Genomic DNA, 25,481 nt, shown 5'->3' on the forward strand with positions numbered 1-25,481 from the left:
CTGTCTCCCTTGCCATGCCTGGCCAAAAAAACTAACTTCGAGCACAGCCCTGAGCGATTTTAACATCGCAATGGAGTCGACTGCTTCTCCAATGTATTTGTGATTGGCTGTTATCCCATTAGAAGGGCTTGATAGAATGGCAGCATTTAGTATGGCAGTGATTCATTTACCAATGAACCCCAATGATGAGTGGTGCTAATGGGCTTCTTCCATTGTTTCTCGAGTTCATAAGTGGCATGCAGACCTGTTGTCAGATTCTTCCTACACAAACCAGCTATTTACCACAGTGTCATTAATTTGGCGCAGGGAAAACAATAGAGAGAATAGTCTCCAAGCATACCGCAAGGCTACACTACCATTGCCACAAGTCTTCTTGTTGGCTAGGTCCACTCAGGCACCTGTGGCTTGGTCTCTGGGATGCTTGTCAGGGAGTGGAGCGAAGTGCAAGGGGGCACTTCTCACCAGCAAATCAAAGGACAAGTCAAAAAGTAGAATGTACAACTGATTTCAAACGCAGACAAATGAAAATGAGGATCAGAGTTCTAGGATTGAGTGGCAAGACTGTAGGGAATATGTATCCATGGGTTAGCATGGCCGCATGCAGTACCAACTTGCCCAGAAGTCTCTAGAGATAGACAGTGCCAATGTAAGCTATTGGCAAGGTCTGCTGAGAAAATGCAGAACTGAGTTGGGCAATGGAAAAAAGGTGCATTAGTTTGCATCCAGAAATAACATAGCCAGAAATATGACAAAAATCACACATGAAAGATGGCAGTAAAATGTATACACTAATCTGACTGTATCATTGCCGTAAAATCTATTTCAGAATATGTTTTATTCCATAGAACCATGTCGTGATGAACTGCAATTAATGTAACAAATTAACATCAATATAACGGATGTATTTAAAATAAATAGTAGCAAGTAACTGTGTAAAACATCTACATATCAACATATTACATATGTGTATCCAAATGATAAATGTGTGTAAATGTAAAAACAATAGGAAGGTTTCTCACATTGCTCTTGTTTGGGAACTCCTATGCTTTGGCCGTAACGTGGTGGTCTACCACTGTCCTAGAACTGCCTTTAAGCTGAAACCATTGCACTAGAGTACAGAAAGGAGGGAGGGAGATGAGATTTGAGGAGGGCCACATAGCTTGTGGATATTATTTGGGTATTTACCCACTCATTTACCACCCAAGGCCATGCAAAATACTATGGTCTTTCCCATAGACTATCCCACCCAAAACTCACCCTCCTGGGATCTCTTTGAGCTAGCTCTATTATGCAGTAACATCATGCTTGGTGCTGTATTGGCCTGCCAGTGGTATTTCTAAGTAGTCTTCTGGGAGTTGACAGCTTAATTGCAGCTGTAAATGAGCCCCAGTCATAATAAAAAATGTTTTAACCGAGTTCCTTTGGCAACTTCATTAATAAGTAATATGTGTGTCCTTGCATCGTTTTGTTTTACTGAAGTTCTATTAAAACAAGCTTGGCAAAGCCAATAGTTTTGGCTTGTGTATAGGTATTGGGTGTTTGCCAGGCACTGACATCACATGGCCTGGTAGTCGCATCATTTTCCAGCTATTACCATCTTTTGGGCACGTAATTATGCCATTATGGCAGTCCCCAGCAGATGCCTAGCCCAGTCCTAAAAAGCCAAACCTTTTGACTTTGCCAATGCTTGTTTTTTTATTTGTTTCACTTGCCGAATGCTTTATGTATTATGTCCCATGCACTCCATGGAACTGTAGAAATGCTGTTTTTATTCTCAGGAAACAAATCATTGTGAACATTGATCAATGGCAGCCAACCCATCTCTTTTTCTATTAGGGGCAAAGATGGGTTTTGTTGGTTGTTTAGTTGGTCATGTGTATAGAGTGATAAACAAGAGAAAATGTGTTCAGCTGTGATTGAACTAGTACATATGCCTGAAAGAAATACTTTTGTCTACATATATATTTTTAGGCTGCTAAGGGGATGGCTGCCAATCGAAATGCTGCATCCAAAATGGAGACGGATTCACCCTTTCAAGATACTCTTATCTCTGTGAAGTAAATGTGGAGCTTCATGCATATGACTCTCACAGAATGGACAACATACCTGCTACATTCCAATCGGAAGATGTTAGTCCAGTCATGTGTTTTTACATGCATTCTTTGACTGATAGTCTTGTATTTCTCCATGCTAAACACAGGCCTACAATTCCCAGGATGCATTGCAAATGGAATGGAGCATATTTTCATAGATGAACTGAGGGACGCAATACCACTGGGCAGAAACACACATTGGCACAAGCAGTGAGACCTGCCCCTTGCAATTTCTGTGTTCTGTCTTCTGACTGCATCAGATTTCCTCCTTGCCCCTTTCCAAGTTTAAAGAAGAAATCACCTCCACCATTTTGTATGGCAAACGCATCAAGAAACTTTTTTCTAGCACCGATACGTTTTTAATTGGGCACGTCGTTTAACTTATCCCAAGAAAAACAGAGATTTCCTTGGACAACAGGTTGATTTCTTCCAGTCTATTTTTGCTGTAGGATTATGCTAAATTGTGGCAGCGCGGGAGACAGCCTCTTTTTGTTGGAGACTCCCGCGAGTTGCGGGAGACTTGGTTGGCAAGTCTGCTGTCAGCAGGTGGTAAAGCCTGTCGACGCCATAATCTGGAATTAACTTCTGTATTCTATTTGGGGAGAAGCTGAGTTTACAGACTGGAAAAAGCTTGTTTAAACCTTTTTGTTTAGGGCATATATTAATCTCACTGTTTTCTTTTCTAGCAACAACAGTTTGTCACTGGCCGGTTGGCAGTGCATTATTGCCTTACGGTTGTTGGCGCTATACATATAATATTAATGCTACATAAGGTAATCCATTCGAATCTATGTCATTACTGCGACCCCCATTACGGACAACTCGAAAATGCAGACTTTTTTTTATTTGGACCCCTTTTACACCACATATACACGGGAGCAGACCCCCGCACCCCTCCTACTTATATTTTATACCATATCCCCTTCCCACATATATATATATATATGGTGTAAAGGGGGTCGAAAAAGCAGTTATGGGTGCGCAGTAATGGTATTATTCCGATCCATTCTTGTATGAAATGTATATCATATTACAGTGATATCGCAACCATATTTTTCTTAGTGTACTGGAACAGTGCTATGTGTTGCCACTTCCTGTTTTGTCAAGGGGTGACAGGCTGTGAGCCATCACTTTCTGTGATGTCACTTAGGGGTGGGGATCAAATTACATCACGTCTTGTGATGTCATCAGAGGTCAAGTGTTTTGTGATGTCACTTCTGCTACCCCAGGCATTTTGGTGAAATAACATCCCTGTGAGGTAGATGTTTTCTATGCGGCTGAGCCATAATTGTGAGTCATTGGTGTATCAGTGTCATTGTGGGGCGCTCCTAGGGGCTCCATGCAGACGTTGAATATGACCGGTGTCAGGATAGACACTTGGAGGTTTTTTCAGGGTAATGAATGTGCAGTGATATGAAATTCTCGATCTGGACTAGCTTGTGTCTGCCTGATATGAATGCAGCAAACCATTTCAGTACCCTCTCTGAGGACACCCACCCGTGTCACAGGAAGAGTGGGTAGTATTGTTTGGTTGACAGCACTGAGTGCAGTAGAGAGTGTAAGTAGGACAAGGAAATGTGAATCCTTGTTGTCCATGGCAGATTGTTGATAACCTGCATGGTTTGCTGTTTCAGTACAACACTTGGTTTGAAACCCAGCGTGGTAGACCTCCTGCAGTTTATGATGATCAATCAATTCATGTAACTGTATGGCCACAGTGTTTTCAATGATCTTCCTTAGAAAGGGAACGCTGATAAGGGGGGAGTCATTTGTGTAGTCATCCATTTCAAGATTTACAGTTTTAGGAAATCAGTAGTTTAAGCCTTTTTAAGAGATTTGGGAAGGTTCTGTGTGGGAGAGATTCATTGATGATGTGAAGGAGGGGTTGGACTTCTTGGATCTGTATAGAGTTTACAATGGGAGCATGGAGGAAGTCATCCCCAAACGTGGAAGGGGTATGTAACAAGAGGAAGACAGAAAACTCAGTGGCCAAGACAAGTCTGAACCTTGACCATGTATGTACTTTCCTTGAGGGGATTGGCGGGGGAGGTAAGGGTGGCATTGTCTTTAATATGTAACTTAATTTGTTACATGTTCCGGATGTAGAAGTTCTTTATGGCAAGTGCAACAGAGTTGTTTGACCTTAAAGAGAGCTTTGCTTCTGTTTGCAGCCTCATTTATTTATACGGTATTGTATGATGCTTGTGCTGACTTTATGAAGAGGATGGTGTGCAATTGCCTGTCTACAGTCAGATCAGCATGCAGCTTGTTTTTTGTTGCACCAGAGTTTCTATGCTTAATGGACAATGTGCTCGCTGCCCATGAATGCATAGAAGTACCAAGATGCCTGTGTTTTTTTTCTAACCCAGCACTGCTTAGGAGCACATGTACATTGGTGAGGGCGGTCATAATCTGAGTGAAGGCGGGGAGGAGGGTGTTAACGTCCATGGTTGGGGGGTGTCGACAGTTAGAGCCCAGACTGGCCTCTCAAGGGAGGTAGTCCTTGAAGACTGGTGGACAGTGGAAATGTGCATGGCTGTTGCCCATGTTTGCTAGGCAATTAACCGACGAGGTAGAAGGGATCACAGCATGATCCAATCTGTGGATCTCAATGGGGTGAGACATTCCATGTATGGGGAAAAGGATATGACCAGGTCAAGCTTGCTGCACTTGGGTGGGTGGGTTTGTGACACGCTATTGATGTTCAAAGCATCAATGGAGCCACAAGGGGATTAGTGATTTTATTGAGGACTACACCTATACACCTATTTTACCTGTAGAGAGGGGGAGCTCTAGATTAAATGACATGTTGTGCTTTGTGTAGGAGTAAGGGGCATGTGAGGTGTTCTATAGACAGGAGAATAGTAGCGGCCTGGAGAGTGCAAGACAATGGGCATCATTGCAAGTATGGCGGTAAGGCAACAACGGTGCCGGTATCGCTACCGGCACCGTTGCTACCATACCGCCATACTAGGAGTTCTGCTAGCTGGTGCCCTTGCAGCCATCAGGTCAGACATGGTGGCCGTACCGGCACCCGCGAGCAGAACATGATGGTAGCACTGGTACCGTTATTAGCCCTATTGGGATCAAATGGGAATGGGGATGTACCCGGCCCGGCACCCGTGAAAGGGCAAAAACCGACAAGGCTACCTCCAACCTTGTAATGAGGCCCAATTTCACGTTATGGGGGACTGCGAGGCAAGCATTTACCCTACCGACTCTGCATGTTGAAGGTTTTATTACTTACCCAGAGTTGTGCTGCCCTGGCTAAACCTACTCAGAGCATTGCTGCCCTGAGTGCACTTCGCCTTCTCTCTCCCTGGCACTTCCGCCTGCACTTTGCGTTAGCGCACCTGCACAATCTGAATGACACAAGGCCTAGTCAGATTGTTTGTCTTGTCCTCGCTCTGTCTTGCCTCCCTTGTTTTGTCGCACCTAGAAACACTTGTGTACAGGCGCAGTATAAATGACATAACATATCCTATCGAATCATGTCAGGATGAGAATGTCAAACACGTGAGAGGATGTGGGACCTGGGCCATGATTTGGTAATGAAAACGCCATCCAGTGCAAGGATGGGATGAGCTGTCAGATGTTGGCATCTGATAGGACTGCAGCACCCGTCGCGTGGTCGGGGATGGGGCAGGGGCTGGGTGTGCATCCACGGGATCTATATGAGATTATGAGAGCAGTGAGCATGATGAGCCAGCCACCGGCTATGCTTTCTATGTCTGTTTGGGAGACTGCCTTGCAGGAGGCTGTTTTGGACGTGTGGAACATGATGGTGTGGTATCTGAGGAATAAGCCGTAATAAGGAGAGGCCCATCTTCCCCCAAATGGGCCCAAACAGGTGTCACCCATGCCTGGTTGCACCCTAAGCGGATATGGGTGCATAGAAGTCCCTCAAGAGCAAGTGTGCTGATCACATGAAAGCCACTATACACATATAGACTTAAGTTCTGCTAGTAGGTGTTGCAGGTTCCCAAATGTTAGCAATCAAGAGATCCTTTGAGCAAAGATTACACAGGTATCATATATGTATTGCTTCCTAAGTACTTCTTGCTTTCTTTCTCAAACTGGCAGGCCTCCCATTCTAGGATTTAAGGTGCAGATGCAATACTGTAGCTTTGGACCAATCATTGATCGGGTGGGGCCCGCCATTGCTTGCCAGCAGAACAGAGTATTCAGCAGTCATTGTTGTCCCGTAAAAAGCATATATCACATAGGAATCTCCATGCACACTCACATTCCAGATACCATATCATATTCTCAGTGAGCATATCTCCGCAGTCAGTGGAGGTCATTGCGACCCTGGCGGCCGCGGAATGAATGTTGCCGGTAAGGGACCGGCACTGTTCATTTTGGGCCACCACATTACGAGGTCTGCAGAGGGTCCCGCTAAGAACGTTGGTTAGACCAGACGTCCTTAGCAGCACCCGCGAGCAGACCAGGATGCTAACAACGGGCCTGTCCTTAACAGGCCTGTTGTTAGCATCCTCCCCATTCCCATTGAGCTCTATGGGGGCTCAAATGGGAATGGGGATGTACCGGGTCCCGGTCCAGAAATGGGAATTACTGAGCCCGCCAAAGTCGGCATGGCCCGGTAATTCCCTATTTTCGGGACCCGGTACCCGGTTTGCGGGTAGCCATGCCGCTAAAAACGGCAGGGCTACCTCCAAACTCGTAATGAGGCCCAATGTCTATTCCACGTCATCCGCTATGGTGTTGCACGTACACACTATACACACAGATGGCTCCTTTGCATGGACATCCCCTCAAGATCCTTCATTCCATCATCTTACATCTCAAGCTTCAAGTATCCAATTTTGCATTTTAAAATTCTGCATGCATCAGTGTGGCCCAGATGTGGTTATTTCACACTATAAGAGATGTCAGAAACTAGAACTAGTGCCCCGTCTAATGTATACATACTTCTGTTCATGACTAGAAGGTTGTTAGGACGTGTGTTCTTTTCCCAAGGTTGACAATACACTGTCCCATTGTTTGCAGAATTGGAGAGTTCAAATGATGAATGCTCTGAAATCTACCCTGGTGCTCGGCCGGAGTCTGAGCTGGAGATCCAAGCTGTGACCGCCTTCATTCGCGATAATATCCATTCGCTCAAAGGCTACATCAGTGTCCATGCCTTCTCCCAATTGCTGCTGATCCCTTATGGCTATACATTTGACCCAGCACCAAACAATGATGAACTGGTATGTACATGAGACACATATGTGCATGAGTGTTGTGTTGTACTTAACATTTTGTTGACGTGAATGCTGACATTGGTGTAGGCTTCCAAGTCAAGTCCAATCATGGTTTGCTGTTATGAGAAACCCATTTGGGAAAGATCTATATGTAGCACCTTGAAGAGAAGAGATGTGGTCTATAGCAAAATTGTTGACTTTGGTACCGGACACTATATCCTGGGGGTTCTGCGCACAGGATTCTGGATCCCAGTGGATCCTAGTGGCTCCATATCCTGGCTGCCACAGAGGGAAGCTTTTGCTCTTTAAGGGTATGTATATTGCTAGTCCGAAGCGAGAAACATATTTAAAAAACGAGCAGTTAATTCAAACACATATTTTAGGAGAGGTCCAGGTGAAAGCAGCATCTAAGATTGAGCAAATTCTATTGAAGGAGATTCGAGCCCTGGAATCAATACAGTGTAGCAATAAACGCCATCACTCTATTCTTCAGAATGCAAGTTAATGCAGGCTAAATATAATGCAATCACCATAAGGACTAGTTGGCATCACATTTTCTCTGACAATAGTTGTACTGTATGGAATATGTGTCCGTTTACTGCTAGCATGAGTGTTGAAGTCAATGTAGCAGTGGAATCTTGAAGGGGCCATGTAATGAATGCTCTGACAAGAGCCAAACAGACAGCACCACACAAAGGGACAATGTGTGTTGTATTTAATGCAAGACAGTTCAGAATAGAACTTTTCACATTCATTGAACAAATGGATCCAAAACAATCTCAATCTTAACAATATACACATAATAAAACAATCTCACATTAAAACAATTAAAAGGCAGAATGAGAACAAAAGGACGAATCTTCAAATAGTCTCATCACAAAACATTTAACATCTTAAAAATCATTGCTCATTGCAAACAAGTTCCTGTTCAGAGGCCTGCCATGCTTACGTGACAGCAATTGATAAGGCAACGCTCCATCCCGAAACACAATTCAACCCAAAGAATTCATTTTGGATTTCGTGCAGCGCACTGGCGAATTTCATGTAGAACGGAGTATAATGTTTCCATACTCTCTTACAAGATGTGATTACATGGCGAGCTTTTTCCAGCTCCTGAGGATCGACACTTAACCCACATACTCGTTCATTCTTGGGAATTCCTACCCAAGCACCTTTAACATCTTGAACAGGGAACTTATTTAGCCTTATCAACATGCAAATCCTTCACGGTATTGGACATGGGAAGTGTACTGTGCATCCTTGGGGTTTACCACATGTGAAATGTGAACTAACTTGATCTCCACAGGCATGATCCTGCAGGCAAAGTCATTTATTTTATTTAAGATGATTAGGCATCATGTAAGGCTGCAGCCATCTCCACTCAGTCATTGTTAGGTAAGAATTGGTGCAGTCACACTGCGTGGGACCACACAAGACGTATCTGCTTGGTATTAGGCAACCCACCTTTTGGTATGGGTCTGTAATACACAAGTGGGTAGTGTGACTGAGCAGCCAGGCCTATCTCAAGAGGGGTAAATGTGAGCTGTAGAGCTGTGCAATGAAATCCACAAATACAAGTAACCAAATAACACTTATACGCAAGGTTTCCATTGTAAATATTTATTTATTTAATGTCAATTTTAAGTAAGCATTCTTTAAAAAGGCAATTCTTTGTAGCAGTTCAAATAACTTTTGGCAATACTTTTCAGAATCAGTGAAGCTGGTGAATACTCTTTGGATATGCACAATACACTTCTCCTACACCCTGAAGTGACTTCAATTACCAGGATAGTATTTGCATTTATATATCACACCAATATACTTGTATAGACTCTGAGTTGCAGGAAGGAAGGGTTAAGGAAAATAAGCAGGTTAGAACAGGTACTTCAAAAGGTGAGGACAACAGAATCCTCCAATGAAGTCTAGGAAAGCCTTTCCCAGCAGTAACAGTATTCAACAAGCTACAACCTATGAGGGACAAGCAATTCCAAAGTCAATGGATTTAGAAGAAAACCTTTAGGGAGCCAGGACAGCCAAAGTCAATTGGACAAAGTCTAGAGTCTGATGCACTTCTTGGATAAAAGTATTTCACAAAGTCAGATTGTTCAAAAGGCAATCACTGAAGACAGACAAGCTGTTAGGCCTGTGCAAAGGGGAGTTGGAATCAACTCAGAAAGTTAAGCAAGTGCAAATCTCAAGTGAGAGAGCATGACTTAAGGCAAGAAGGTAAGTACCCCCGAGCCTAAACAGTACCTTTGATTTGAAGAAGAGTGGTCCGGATTGATGTTGTCTTGCTACAGCTATGCAGACCCTGGTTCCTGAGCCTCAGTCATGGGGACAAGAGGGAGGACATCTGGAGGGCTCCTATGGTGGTACTCGGGACAGTCGTCGGCAGCTACAGGCTCTCTTCGATTCAGCGGCACTACGCAGTTTCAGTGCTTTGCAAACAGCACTGATGCAGAACAAATCTCTGGTTGGACTTGCTTTGCTCCCTCGGTCCAGGACTCTGGTCAGGTGACTCTGTATCAGGATTTCCTGATTCTGGAGTGTCCTTAGGTGGCTCCTGGAGCTTTTGGCCAGATTTGTTCTGCGACAGACATTGCACTCGGTTATGGACACTCGACCACTGGCATTGGGCTTCTGCGGCAATGGAGAGGCACAGCAAGCTGGGGATTGCGCAAAGTGGAGTTCGTCTCGGGGTTAGTTGGACCCACTAATCCAAGGGGAGAAGTCATTCGGTCCGGAGCTTCTCTGTCGAGGTGAAAAAGGAGGTCAGCACAGCAGCATGGCTTCACCGGGCAATTCAAGATACATGAAGTTGCAGGGTGCTTCTCTACACGTTTTATTCATCTGATGTTTCTTCCAGTGGTCGACTCTGCCTGTAGTCCCAAGAACCTCGCCTTTTAAGCAAGTTTTCCCATTCATGGACAGCCTAGTCTGTCAATCACACAGCAGGGTTGCGAGCTGGCCAATCAGAACTGGGTTCATGCAGGCATGCCTGGAGACAAAGGACAAGGGAGTTTCGGGATCCTCCCTCACTTCCTGCCCTTCCAAACACACTGGAGCCAGGGGCGGGCTTCAGGGATGAAGCATGCCAAAGGCAAAACACACAAAGGGCTCAATTCTGTCTCAAAGCACAGATAAAAAGCTGAGAAACACCTCACAACAGAAAATGGCAAAAAAAGAAAACAGGGGCCATTTTGACAAAATGGGCACCCATGGGCGCTGTACTGCAGCTGAGGATTCAGCCGCTGGTCGAAAATGCTAGTAAAATTTAAACCACTGCCACCGCCATTTAAAGTAGTGAGGGTAACAAAAAATGTTACAGGAAAAGGTAGGCTAAGGGGCTACTAAGTAACCCCCAAGCACTCCACATAAGATGGTGTGTGCTGGAACTACAACCTTGAAAGGTGAGTAAAATCCATTTCACCTTACTATTCTTGGGAACTGTAGCTCACCCAAGAAAAGGTATTTAAAACTCAAGAGGAATCCAAAGGATTTCTCAGTGACACTGCACTGAAGGGGCTGTGTGTTACCATACAAAAAGCAGATGCCTTTGAAGTTTGTCACACTCCAAAACCTGTGAAAATATAAAATCCAAATCTGGGAAAACACTTGAGTGAGTGAGAAAATGTCACACTCACTCAGGAGTTAAATTTAAAAAGTCCTAAATCCAGCAAAAGAGCTGGGGGTCTCTAAGATGGGAGGATTTTGCAGAGAAATGAAAATTATCCCTAACAGCCATCACCACCAACTGCTTTTCTTGTACATTCTATCACCTCACATGCATCAGAACAAATCTAGAACGTTCTATAATTCTGAGCATTTGGCATCATAAGGAAGAGGGACATGGAATGAAAGCAAGGAGAAAGGAGCTGTGGCAACACTGCTAAGCAGTCGAAGAGATACACTTTAACACACCTCCTTTCCTCACAGGAATGCAAACAAAGACATAAAAACCCCACGTTGAATATCACATCTTATCTATGCACTGAGTGCTAAAAACTACATGGCCTCTCTTTTGGAAGAGAATTACTTGAGCAATGCAAGTCTTTCCTTATTCCACATCTCCCCGCCAGACACTCTGAGTTTACATAATCTTTCTCTACCTCTCTTTCTGATGAAAACTTCAAGGCAAACTTCCTTCCTTTCCTTGGAAGCAGAATTTTCACCCTGCACCACGCTTAAACTCTCTGCGGGAACACCTCTTCCTCCCATCATACCTCTCCTTGGACAGCTCCACTTGTCTGGCAAAACATTCTCTAATCTCTTCAGACTTCAACTGAACCAGACTTGATCTTTTTAACCAACCTGGAGTGAGCAACGTTTTCGGTTTGTGCCCCCTAAACAATTGAAACAGAGCAACCCCAGTCATCAGACGTGGAGTAATCAGATACTGAAAAACCCTTTGCAACCACACATCCTTCCAACTCTCATTGTTGGCGACAGCCATTCTGAGCTCATCCATAATGGTCCATGTTAAAACGCTCAACGCAACCATTGCTCTGGGGATGATACCTATGTGCAATCACCAACGACTTCAACCACTCCTCAAACTCCCTAGATGTGAACTGTGGCCAATTGTCACTAATAACTGCAGATGGAAAACCTTCCCTCAAAAATACCCCATTCAAAAACTGCACAACACTGGAAGAGGTGACATCACGTAACACCCATACCTCCGGTCATTTGGAAAACAGGTCAGCCACCACAACCACATAACTGTCCTTTGCTCCTGGTAGACTTAATAGCCCGAGCAAATCAATTGCTATTAAATCCTACAGAACCTGCAAGACATCTGGTATGACCAACGGGGCACATGAGTCCTCAGGAACTTGCCACTCCCCTTTCAATTCACACATTCTTCAATCTTACGCTCAATTGTCACATCCATCGAGGGCCAACAAAAATCTTTCCTAATGACAGATTTTCTTCTAGAAACCACCATATGTCCTCTGTGCCCTATCTCAATTACAAAAGCTCTCATACCCTCTGTGACAAACAAATTATCTCCTCTGTAGACCAAGCCCCTCTGAGCATAAAGCTCATCTTTAATGCGCTTAAATCTTTTCATGATTGAGGAATCATAATCCGGCAACTCATCTTCACCTCTCTAACGTAACAGGAGTTTCTGCTTCACCGCCTGGTAAATGTCATCATCCTCACAAGTCTTCACCCACTCATCCTCTGGTAAAACATCCACAGTGAAAATATATTTCACATCCTGAATTGGCCCATCATTCAACATTCTCCCATCTCTCCCAACGGGATTGCATGACAACGCATCAGCAATGGTATTAAACCTTCATTCCACATGCTCAACAACAAAATTCAGACCCTGTACTCTTGTCACCCACTTCATGATGCACCGACACACCCCATCGAGCCCAACTTTATTGAACATATTGACTAAGGGCTTATGGTCCATCTTCACAACAAAACTCCTACCATACAAATATACCTTGAACTTCTCAATGGCCCAAACCACAGCCAATGTTTCCTGTTCAATTACCAACAACCTCCTTTCCACAACCCTCAAAGCCCTCGAGGGGAAAGCCACTGTGATCTCATAACCAAAATTGTCTTCCTGCAACAACACTACACGAAACCCAATATCACTGGCATCAGTGTGTATTATGATCTTAAGACCTTTTTTTGAACCCCTTCAGTACGGCTGGACACAATATGCTCCCCTTAATATCTCAGAATTCCTTGTCACACTCAACTGACCAACAAAAGATTGTCCCGTTCCTCTTGAGTTTCCGCAACTCGCTGGTTCTACTCGCCGGATCTTTAATGAATTTGGCATAGTACGCCACAAGCCCTAAGAAAGAGGCGACCTCCATCTTGGACGTGGGAGCCGGCATCTCTGAAATCCCCTCTACAGTGCTGACCTTGGGCATTACCTCTTCTCCTGTCAACTTGTATCCCAGATACTCCACCTCCTTTCTCCTGAGACAACATTTCTGCAAAGTCAAAGTGAGGCCTGCTAGGATCAGGAAAACCAGCGGAAGGAGATACATGAAAATTCAGAAAATGCTAATTTAGTCGAGCGAGGGCAGCACACGGACTAGATACAAGGATCAATTAAAGATAGAGTGAGTGAATGTAAGTCGGTGCTTTTGAAAATACTCGGTTGGTGTCATTGCAACTTACAGACCCATATTGCCAATCTGTCTTTGACAATTCTACTGTTTATTCTGAGGCTCGGTGATTAGTACTTGAACTGCTTTGTTGTTTTGGAGAGCAGTTTAACACATTACATATCCCAGAAGCCATTGGGTATTTAATCGTGTGCCCAGGCGCACCCATGCCGGCGTGCCCAAGACGGTTTTCACTGGTTCGCATCTGTTTTGCGAGAGTGCGTTGCGCTCACTGATAACAGATTGTCGAGCAGTTCCCTTATTCCTGGATCCACTCTGGCCACAGGTACCAGGTCTATTATCATTTACACGTACTTCTTTGTTCTTTGCATCATGACACCATGTCAGATTGTCTTTACTCTTTTACAAGACCTACTACGCAACATTGGAGTTACTGCCCCTCCTTAGCACCCCATATGCTCGCAGTTAAAGCATGCATCCATTATCAATTGATGGATTTTTCCACTTCTACCTCCAGTCCTATCATAAAAAAGGAGCCAGAACTATTCCGCCAAAATGATTCTTGTCTGATTAGTGAAAACAGTAAGATGCCCATATCTACCAACCAAGAGCAGTCATGTGCATATCCTCCTCAGGTCTCTGACTTGAAAAAGACAGACATCCTTTCCTGCTCTGCAAGTCCCATCAGCGTAAATCGCACAGTAACAACCATCGTCAAGAACATAACCTTGCCCCTTTTAAGCCCCTTTATCAATAATGATTATATTCTTGAACCTGGTCCAACTACCATATTGACTACCATATCGACATCCAAATCAGTTACACCTAATGGCTGTGGCACTAATTATGTCACTGAATGTTCTGATAATACTGCGCCAAAGAATGCAAGGATTTTTATCAAAATACAGGATTGTATTTATTGAAATGTAGTAGTCAGCCTGACACGTGTTTCGAGCCAAACCCGGCTCTTCATCTGAGGCTTATTGGGGGAAGAATGGATGCAAACCATGTATGAGAGAAAAATTGGGCGGAACCCTCTTTTTTGTGAAGGGGGCCTGACTCCTGAGGGTGGGTATACTAGAAAAAGAGGAAATGGAGTCAAAAGGCTACCCTGACCCAAGACGGGAAAGGAGGTCACAACATTTGCAGCGAAGCTAGGTAATGGCTAGCTTATTAAGACAAACACCATTAAAGACGGCGAGAGTATCAAGAAAAAACAAGTTTATTTAACACTAACACGATAAACATATTTTCAGAAAACGAGACATATTTTCAAAAAGGGTGCTATTGCATTCAGGATGTGCAACCGTGAGCACATAAATATCTGCTATTTCGTGGGTTAGTAGGCAGAGTGAAAACTTAGTACATGTATTGCTTGGAATCACAATACGATCGTTTTGTCATGAGTCAGTGATTAGTGTACAGGCGCATGAGTCGGTGTGGACGTCAGTCCAGGGTGGGTATTGTACGAGGGTTGTCCAGGCACCGAAATGAGCATGTGGATTACAATTTAATGCTTTATAAAGATACTGCGCTGGTTAGCATCCGACAAGTAAAACATTTGCTATTGTCGTGAGGAAACATTTGGATGTCAAAGGATTGGCAGAAAGTTTCGCAAAAGATTACGGCTAGCAGTTTGGATAGCACACCAGTACATATAGTGCAATTTGACTGTTTATACATATGGTTTTCAAAATGAACAAATTTAACAATTGTAGGAAAACCATCGATTATGGCATTTTGTATAGATGTCAAAAGATGTGACAGGATTGGCAGAAGGTTATTTTGCAAAGGATATCGGCTTGCAGTATGGATGGCACACCGGTACATTTCGTGCAATTTGACTATTTATACATATAGTTTTCAAAAATGAACAAAATTGACAATTGTGAGAATAACATCAATTGTGGCATATTTTCGAACTGAACAATAGAATGGACATATTCATACAGACATGAGCATTTTGTTACCAAGTACACTTTGGTGGACGGCTAAAAACCCAAAGAAGCTTCGTGGCTGATTTTTGGTGGTAAGGATCGCTTTTATTTGTTGAAAAAGAGATTCCATTCTATTGAAATGTTTAAACCCTTTTTTACAGAGTCTAGACGGTAAATCCATTTCTGTTCTAGTTTGCGCAAGGCCAGGTCCCTGTCACCTCCGCGAAAGGGGTTCCCCACTGTTTGCAAAACTGTCCAGAAGATGTCATTATGGGTGTGATTTTTGGCTTTGAAATGTGCCACTAGGGGTTTGTCGTCTACTTGGTTGCGCACACAAGAACGATGTTCGCATATGCGTTGTCTAATCTCTCTTTTCGATTTGCCAACGTAGATGAGGTTGCAGGGGCATTTGATTATGTAAACAGACCATTTGGTTTTACAATTCGAGAAAGAATTTAGGGTCCATTGTTGGCCCTTCAGGTCAATTGTTTTGAGGTTGTCTGTCAGGGAACATACCGAACAATTTCCACATTTGAAGTGTCCTTTTGCTGGCGGAAGGTGCCAGAGAGTGGTTTGTTGGTTTCTTGGGGTCTCAACTTCCGAATACGTGTGAACCAGGTGATCTTTGAGATTGCTGCTTCGTTTGAATGCGAATCTTTCCCGTCTTGGGTCAGGGTAGCCTTTTGACTCCATTTCCTCTTTTTCTTGCAAACCATGTATACATAAATTGCCAAATTACTCTATTGCTTCGCAATTGCGGCAAATGGACTTGGCGTTAACAGGAGGACACGGACAAATGGCGTCTGAGCAAAATCCTTGCATTCTTTGGCGCAGTGTGTCTTGACAATTCTTACTCTGTATCTAATCAACGTGGTAGTGGATTGGCAGTCCACCCACACTCCTCGAGATACCTGCTGCCTTTTTGCTAACCAAAACCCCTTGTACAAGCGCCGTGGATATTACTGACTTTCACTGCCAATTTACTTGTATGTTCTGATAATAAAATTGACTTGAACAGTGAACTAAAGGAACTACCTCTGGCTGAACTGAACTCTTCCTTCTTAAATAACACTCCCTTGAGGTCAGACCCCAATATTGCCCTCCTTAACACATGGGGCCACATTACGAAGTTGGAGGTAGAACCCACCAGTAGGCGGCAGGCTACCGCCGACTTTAACACTGTTTCCACTAGGCTCGCCTCGTTTCTTCAGTCGCAGTGTTTGGGTCACTGCACATGCTCCCAAATGGAGCACTGATCCTCCGTGCATATGAGGTTCCATCAAGATGGAGACACCCATGCTGCATTCACAACTAGGATGAGCTGTCGTGTACAGAAGATGCAGGTTCCATGTGGCAGATGTGGCACTCGCTTCTTGTGCCCTTCCTCCAACTTTCTCCTTCTCTCCTCCTTGCCATCCCACCACTCTCTAAATCAATACCCCTCTATCTCTGAGCTATCTCTTAGTCTGGCCATTTCTACTTTTCCCTCCAATGTTAGCCTTCTCGCCTCTTCCTCATTAGCTCACATCCGTTTCCTCTGCTTCTGCTTAGTGATCCTTGTCTTCTCTATCCTGAGGTGTTATTTCTCTTTGCTCTTCCAATATCAACCCTCGTCCCCTCGTTCTTCATACTCTTTTCTAGCTTCTCTCTCCTTAATATTCTGTTCTCCTCCACATGAATACTTTTCTCCACATCCTCTCTTAGCCTTCTCTCCTCCTGAATGCATCTTTCCACCTCCTCTCTGCTGAATCCTCTCTGCTTTTCCTCAATACTCCTGTCCACCTTCTTTTCCCATGATCTTCTCTCCTCCATCTTCTTAATACTTTCCGCCAGCTCGTCGTCCTTCACTCAATGCCTCCCTCTTGCACTGCCTTCTCAATACTTCTCTCTAGGTCCTCCTCATCTGTCCCAATACTTGGTAGATCCTCCTTCCCACCTCAATACTTCTCTTCAGTTCTTGCTCCTCCTCTTCCTCAATATTCCTCTTCAGCTCTTCCTCCTCCCCCTTCTCAATACTCTTCATCACCAGTTACTCTCTCCTTTCCTCCATTTTGAACAGCCTCATAATCCCCTTCATCTCACACTTCTAGCATCTGAACCCCATGCAGCTTGTGTGCTCTGGCACATTGTATGCACTCTTAGGACTTCACACACCTGTCTTTCATATGTGTGAACTACGTAGCTGAGTGCTGTGATTGGTGAGGCTGCCAGAGAACTACAATCTTCGCACGTGATGTTAATCATCCGGTGGGGTCGGCGTCGCTCTGCTGGCTGAGTTAACATCAATTTCTTTATTTCAGATTAAGGGTTGTATTGGGTATTGTCTCCCAGCAGCACCGTTTGGGTTTTGGCATCTGGTATGATACTTTATTTATATTGTGCCCATACACAAGTGTTTCAGAGCGCGACGAGGCAAGGGAGGGGGGCAAGGGAGGACAAAACAACGATCTTACTAGGCCCAGTGACATTGAGAATGAGCAAGTGCAGGGGAGAGGGAAGAGGCTAAGTGCAAGGGGGAGGGGAGCAGTGGAAAGTGCTGAAAAAGTGATCAAGACAACGACAGATAGTGCGGCCAGCAGGTGGCAAGTATAAGAATTAAGCACAGACAACGGGTGCCTGATAAGTGCAGTTAAGGGGACTGTAGGGTTGCAGATACAGACCCAAGTGCAAGGGTTACTGAGTCCTCAGCTTGACCAAACACCTCAGGGTCACAGTCCTGGACCTCGACGCGGACCTCTGCCGTACCTGCACCGCCCGGCTACAGGTCTGCACCTGCGCGGCTTGCAGGGCAATAACGGCCGTAACCTCTGGCCGCCTGGACACTGGACCTTCAGGATCCCCAACCTGGACCTTGGCTTGGACCTCTACTGCGCCACACGGCCAGCGGCCTCTCACCACTAGATGGATGTCTCCCTGGAAGGCAGTGCTTCTCACTCACTGCCCGTTCCCAGCAGCAAAGAGCATCCTCGTCGCCAGTGATATAAACTACGCCTCCTTCATAGAATAATGAACCTCATAAGGTAAGTAGTTTATATGTAGGTTTATTCTCCAGTTCTTAAGTAGAGAAAGCACTGGGACATCCATCCATCCCAGCACATTAGGTTCAACTGACACCAGTAGAACCCATCACTCCAAACCTCCACCAAAACTCCACATATAGAATGTCAGTGACATCACCACACCATCATAACAACACAAAGCCCATAATCAAGCCCCAGCACAGATTATGACATAATATTGCCATATACCATACACCTAAATAACTGGAAACTCCCTTTAAACAACTTACGTTGCATAGTTTTCCTATATGAGAGCAAGACACTGCCTCAATGGGAAATTCTGTTATTTCTTCTTTTGGCAAGTGGGCTTGTCCATTGACATCTGTCTAGTAAAAATAATAACAGCACAGTTCCCTTTACTAAGATTTACCCTGCCACTGTGCCTTTGCCTACGGTGCTCTTCTATTAGTAGCCATAATTGAATAGCCTGAAGTGACCAGAGAACATTTGCAGGTGATCCCTTCAATAATTCAATAACCACTATATATTTGCAGATCACTAGGAGGAGGAGCTCAACTTCCAAGAACTGCCCACTACACACTCTGCTTCTGGTGCCCCTCATGAGATGTTTCCCCTCTTTACTCCCATCCCCCTGACTCACGTTAGTTGTTCCCTGCCACCCTGCTGCCTTGAAAGTAACTTGCGTCCTAATTGTAAAGTGTTTTGGATCATTAGAGTGAGCTGCCACAAACATTTCAGAAATTCACATTGCTTTACAATTTTAAAAAGAAGCAGTGGCACTTGGTTTATTTCCCACTTGAGTCTGTATTTCTGGTTGTTTTGACCTGTATTGCATAACAGGCATAATTTAGTATTAATATGCTTCATTTTGATTGGAGCAGAGGTTATTGAGTGTGAATTTGTTGTGGTATTTGAGTAGAAATGACACATTTCCTGTAACTGAATTCATTGTGGATAGAACATCTTATTGGTAAGTCTATCCAAGCGGATGTTTTTGTGAGAGTGGATAGAATTCAGATGATCTTTCACTGGTCCACCGAGCAGGATATTGCACATGCGAATAGTGCAAGAGATCAGGAAGCGGTCAGGATAGCCCACCCTGACTGTGTTCATGCATTAAAGATTGAGCTTGGATGAGGATTTGTCTTAAAAGTGCCACAGTTTCAAGTCAACATCCATTAGTGAGACACCCTAAAGTGGGACTGTAAATAGTCGACCAAACCAACGGTCTGCATATAAAAAATGTTTAATGACGTGAAGGTGACATAAGTAAAGAATATATAAGTATAAGTATAAGGGTTTAGGGTTAGTGTAAAATAAAGGCAACTTGTAAATAAACCACAGTAAGGAGAGATGGGAAGGGATACGGTCTAGAGAGGGAACGTAAAGAGTTTATGGGGAGCCATGTCAAATATAATAACATAATAACTTAAAATATTAAGTATAAAACAGGCCAACTTCCAAAAGGTTCTTCTTTTGGAAGATTACTTTTGGACAAAAATAATAAAAGCAAGCAATGGTAAAGCCAATAGTTTTAACTTTTGTATTGGAGCTGTAAAATCACGTGTCAGGCCTTACCATCAAATGCTCAGGAACTCACCATTTTTGAAAGATACTCACATAATATTCCCAAGTACTTGTGACATCACCAGGGATGGCCATCATAGTTCTACGTGATTCCATCTATCACATTTACTTTGTTGTCTTCTACTTCGACTCTTCTATGTTAACTTTTTATTTTATTTCAATGGCACGTCTTTGCATACTCCTCCTCCTCCTCCCTGCCCCTACCTCCCCAAGCCCACCCTGACCCTATGCCCATACTATACACACACAAATAGACACACAGACACGCATACAGATATAAAAAAACAAAATAAAGTCGACATAGGTGAGTTAAATTAGAAGACCACAAATTAATTGTGGTTGATGGAATCACTACATATCAATGCCCAGGTTCTCACAACATGGCCATATATTGTCATAAAAAGTCAAGTCCAAACACACCCATTTGTCAGGCATGGGTCACCATCGCAGAAACGTCATCACAGTAAGTAGATTAAGTCACAGAAGATATGTGTGTATATTCTGCCGGCCTAATGTTTGAATTGTTTGAGAATAGACAAACCTTTCCTTCTTTCTGCAGTCAAACACATGAGAACGGCTGTGAACAATCAGTTTTTGATTGGAATATGCAGAACGTCTCTGGTAGCCAGAATATAGAACACCAGGGGCAATGCCAAACACTGTTTTATTTTGTTGGTTGCATCTCCCAAACATGCGTTGTCCTCGAGGAGTTTACTATGGCATACATTAGTGTGTGAGTTAATAGCTTTTCCCTGCATATTCTGATAACATTGAGCATCTGAGCTCAGAAAACGTTCGTTGTTATTTACCTCTCCCTGTTCTGACCCCTGGCTCCTGCCAGGGCCAGCAAGCATGTGCCGAGCCTGCCTCCCGGTCACCCTCTTCCTATCCTATAACGCTTCAACTCCCTGTGCTAGAAGCCAAAAGTGGGTGGCGTTCTCACTGCCAGCACTATTGCGCATGGTAAGCAATGTTCCCAGTTGAAATGAAACCCTCGGGTTTCTTTTCATTTGTGAGCGTCGCTTGCAAGCGGCGCTCACAATCAAAAGTAAACGCTGCCTGGCATGCCATCATTCCACCAGCGTTTACTCACTTTGCACTGCGGAGTACAAATGTGAAGGGCAAAAGGCAGCGTACACACTTGTATGCCACCTTTTGTCCTTTACATTTGCGCAGCACAGTGCAAATGATGAGAATTCCACAGCGGGGAGTCGTTTACGTTACAGTGTAAGCATAACGGCTCCCTGCCGTCAAATTAACCTACCTGTGTGCAATTATAAATAAAGCTTAAAAAAAAAAAGAAATTACCCTCTGGAGCAAAATGAGCTCCATTGTGTTATTTGTTGGGATTGCAGGCAGGAGTACCACGCTTTACTTAGCGATTGTGCAAGGGTCTTTGGGGGTCATATTAGAGTGCTAGGGTTGAGACGGATATAGGGGTGCGCAGTGCGTCCCATCCTTTGCTGCGGACTTAAGACAGAAGGAATGTGGAATCAAGTCATTGGATGATAGAGTCCGTAGTCATATGGTAAGCAGATGGTTGATAGACAAATGCTTCTCTAATATTGCCTTGTAAAACAGGAGCAGCTGTGGTAAAAGTGCCGGGGTGGGTTCATGTAACCGCTTTGCACCAAGCAGCTACTTATAGTTGGAACCACACAATTTCTGATGGTACAACACGCAACAGTGAAAGCTTCTTTCACAGTCATATTTATATTCATAAATAGAAGGTTAGCAAGATGCTTTTTCTAAGGTTGATAGAGATGAAGTCCATGTTACTGTGCTATTTAACAGTAGTAATCTGTGTTTATTAACCCCTTAAGTGCCAAGGACGAGTATGCTCGTCCTTTTTGCATAGACTTGCATAATAGTCTGGCACTTATTACGTACGATTAGGCATTTCTGTAAAACTGTAAAAATGTTCTAAACACTCACCATGGACAAACCAAGACGCTTTTAAAAAAAATAAATGGTACAAGCATTGTTTTTGGAGGAAATTGCAAAATGTCGTCTTATTCAAATTCTTCACAGTTCCAACCAATAAGAGTTCTGTTGTGTTCTTTTGTCTCACACAGATGGAAATTGCAAAGAATGCAGTAGACGCGTTGTATACTCTTCATCATACCAATTTCACTTATGGTCCAATAGCCACCACAATTTGTAAGACTTTTTACATTGTATTAAATTCATTATCTCAAGTTTTTGCCTGCATAATAAACTATGATGCTTGCTTGCTGTATGTTGCACTTTATAGACAGTACCAACCTCCAAATATTGAGCTGTCTTTATCCCAAACCTTATCAGACTAACTGGCTCATGTTTTCGTGGGCTGGATGACGTGGAGAAGTTTTCTGCATCAGCACATTGGGGGTCATTACGGATTTGTCGGTCTGGTAAAAATGCTGGACAAAAAATGTCGGCAATACCGGCTCCAGCCTTTTTACTGGACCGGCACACTCCGAGTTTGCTGGCAGGGGCAGTGAACTACCGGCAAGCCTGACCTGCTGGGAGTTCAGGCCCCTACCAGCAAATAATTACCACAATCATCAGTACTACCAGTGCCGGTGATTGCGGCCAACCCATTCCATGGAGTCCTAAGGGACTTCATGGAATGGGAACTTACCGCCGTAACCTACACCCATAATATCCCAGTAGTACCAGAATATCAGGCACCGGTAACAGTAAGGCGGGATTGGCAGTAACCCGCCGGAATCCCCAACGTATTACCGCCAAACCCATAATGAGCCCCATAGTTTATAATGAGAATGGGTTGGATTCATCTGGGGGGGTAGTGGGAGAATGTGAAGGCAGGGTCAGGCAAAGGCAAGGCGTCATAGGGTTGTCCCATAGAAGAAATACATAAATACATAAAGAAGCCAGAGGTCACAAGGGTGGCCCCCATGAAAGGATATACCTCTGGACCTCATAAAAGGGACACCCGGACAAATTGTCTTTGCGCTCCTCTGGTGAGTAACTCTTCATTTTGTGTCCATCCAACCTCAATTTTGCAGATTTTCCTGGCCAAGACCCCCTCATCTTGCGGCCCACAGCCCCTGTTTTCCTCCCGGCTTCCTGATTCCCTTAGTCCCGCCCATCGCCCCCTGATTGGCCCATCGCTCTGGTGTGTGTTTGTATCAATCCACCGTACCTCGAGTGAATCCCCCATTGTCTTTGCGCTCCTCTGGTGAGTAACTCTTCAGTTTGTGTCCATCCGACCTCAATTTTGCAGTTTTTCCTGCCCAAGGCCGCCTCATCTTCCCGCCCACAGCCCCAGTTTTCTTCCCGGCTTCCTGATTCCCTTAGTCCCACCCATCCACCCCCTGATTGGCCCAACGCTTGTGTGTGTGTTTGTATCAATCCGCCATACCTCGAGTGAACCCCCCATTGTATTTGCGCTCATCCGGTGAGTAACTCTTCATTTTGTGTCCATCCGACCTCAATTTTGCCGTTTTTCCAGCCCAAGATCCCCTCATCTTCCTGCCCGCAGCCCCTGTTTTCCTCCCAGCTTCCTGATTCCCTTAGTCCCGCCCATCCACCCCCTGATTGGTCCAACCCTCGTGTTACCGAGTCCATTACTGACCATCCCAGGGCAGCCCTCTGCCCGTGCAGCCTTGCGACGAAGGGCCCTAGAGAAAGGGTGGCTCCAACAAGGCGGCTCCAGATCATATCTGCAGGTATCTGCAGGAGAAGCAAGAAGCCAGTAGCCTGCCGTGAACCAGCACCAACCAAAACGTAAGTGTGGCAAAGGTGGGGACTGAAGCAATTACTTCACACCAGAAAGCCAACCACCCTTACTTAAAAATCTAAAGTTTTGCTGTGTTAAATCGTACAACCACAAATTAAGGCCAGTCAACTATTCTTAACACAATATCATCACTATAGTGACCCTTGCATCTAGACTGCACCCCCAACGTCACTGAGTGTGCCCCATTAACCTCATTGTATTGAATACTGCATCCAGACGATGTTACCATTTGCATTCAGAAAGTACACCAACATCATTGAGTGTGCCATAATAGCGTCACTGTAGCGAATCCTGCATCTAGACTGTGTTGCAACTTGAATCTTGAAAGTGCGCCCAACATCATTGAACGTGCCCTAATAGCGTCACTGCATTGAGTCTTACATCTTGACTGTGTTAAAGTTTAAATCCAGAAAGTACAACAACATTGTCTGTTCCCTAGTAACACCACTTTGTTGAAGCTTGTATTTAGGAAGTGTGCCCAACAACATTGGGTGTGCCCTACTAGCACCACTCTGTTGAAGCTAGTATTTGGGAAGTGTGCCCAACAACATTAGGTGTACCCTACTAACACCACTGTGTTGAAGCTTGTAGTTAAGAAGTGTGCCCAACAACATTAGATGTACCCTGATTGCACTAAAGTTTTAAGTTATTGAATTGTGCAACCAGTTATAGGAGTCAAGAGATATTGAAGTTTGTATCTAAGAAGTGTACCCAACAACATTAGGTATACCGTGATTGCACTTAAGTTTCAGTGTACTGAATTGTGCAACCTGTCATAGGAGTCAAGCGATATTGGGTGCACCCCATTAACTTCACTGTACAAGTGAATCCCCTATGTCGAGCTCCACCTCTTCATATTACAACTAAGCCTTCGCTCTACCCCGCTACACCATGAGCCCATCCCGCCCAGCTAGGTCCAGGGTAAGAGCCTCACTCTGGCACACCTCCATTCCCCCTCCCCCTAATTCCCCCCCTCCCATCCCAAACCATCCCACCCTCCACCTCGCCCCCACCCCCTATCCAACCCTCAAGCCAGAGGAGCCTGATGGAACGCCAATCATCCCAAGACTCCTGTCCCTCCAATCCCTTCCACCCACCCAGCCCCCAGCACGCCTGCACCCCCTGCCCCACCAATGAACTGCCCACCTACCCTCCCAGACCCACCCCATCCCGCCACCTCCCGCTGCCCTTTCCTTGCGTCGACCCCCTCTAACATCCCCCACCGACCTCATCCTTTCCCCTCCCTAAAAACTGCATGTCTCGTCCTGGCAAGAACAGTGGCCGCATCTCCATCGCCCGCCGACCCCCCTACCCTCTCACGCACTCCAACTGCAATAAAAACCCTGGAAAAAAGAAAGCAGGCCTGTTCTCCGTCAATCTCCCACTATTCCTCATCCCTCCTGCCTCTTCCCACCACCTCAATCTCTCAATCTCCACCATCATCACCCTCCTCCCCTCCCTCACTCTGCTTCCAACCCCTCTCCCTTGAATTTTCATCAACCACACCTAGAACCCCTAACCCCATGCGCTTCACCCTTGAATCCCCAGCCCCAAATCCGTCTTCCCAATCAGCCACCCACAGACACACCCGTCCAACCCCACCCTCCCCATCCCCCCTCCGCCCGCCTTCTCTTCCCAAGCACCATCGACCGATCCGCCTCTTTCACCTCCCAGATCCCGCTCACTCCCCTCCACCCCCATCACCGGCACCTCTCCCAGGCACTCACCCACTCCTCCCCACCACCACCCCTTCAACCTCCCCAACATCCCCCCGTTCTGAAGTAAGAT

The 25,481-nt window shown here is 44.9% G+C and overlaps 1 protein-coding gene across 1 annotated transcript in view; it reads left to right on the forward strand.

Annotated features, from left to right (window-relative positions):
• LOC138491677 (mast cell carboxypeptidase A-like) overlaps positions 1–25,481 on the forward strand; it is a 209,035-nt gene that overhangs the window by 157,297 nt on the left and 26,257 nt on the right. Inside the window, exons 9-10 of the mRNA XM_069618318.1 lie at positions 7,104–7,306; positions 22,024–22,108. Coding sequence (XP_069474419.1) covers positions 7,104–7,306; positions 22,024–22,108 — 288 coding nt within the window. The remainder of the gene's footprint in view (positions 1–7,103; positions 7,307–22,023; positions 22,109–25,481) is intronic.

This window comes from Ambystoma mexicanum, chromosome 10 (genome assembly GCF_040938575.1).
Source record: "Ambystoma mexicanum isolate Mex_15411 chromosome 10, UKY_AmexF1_1, whole genome shotgun sequence".
Classification (NCBI taxonomy): Eukaryota; Metazoa; Chordata; class Amphibia; order Caudata; family Ambystomatidae; genus Ambystoma; species Ambystoma mexicanum.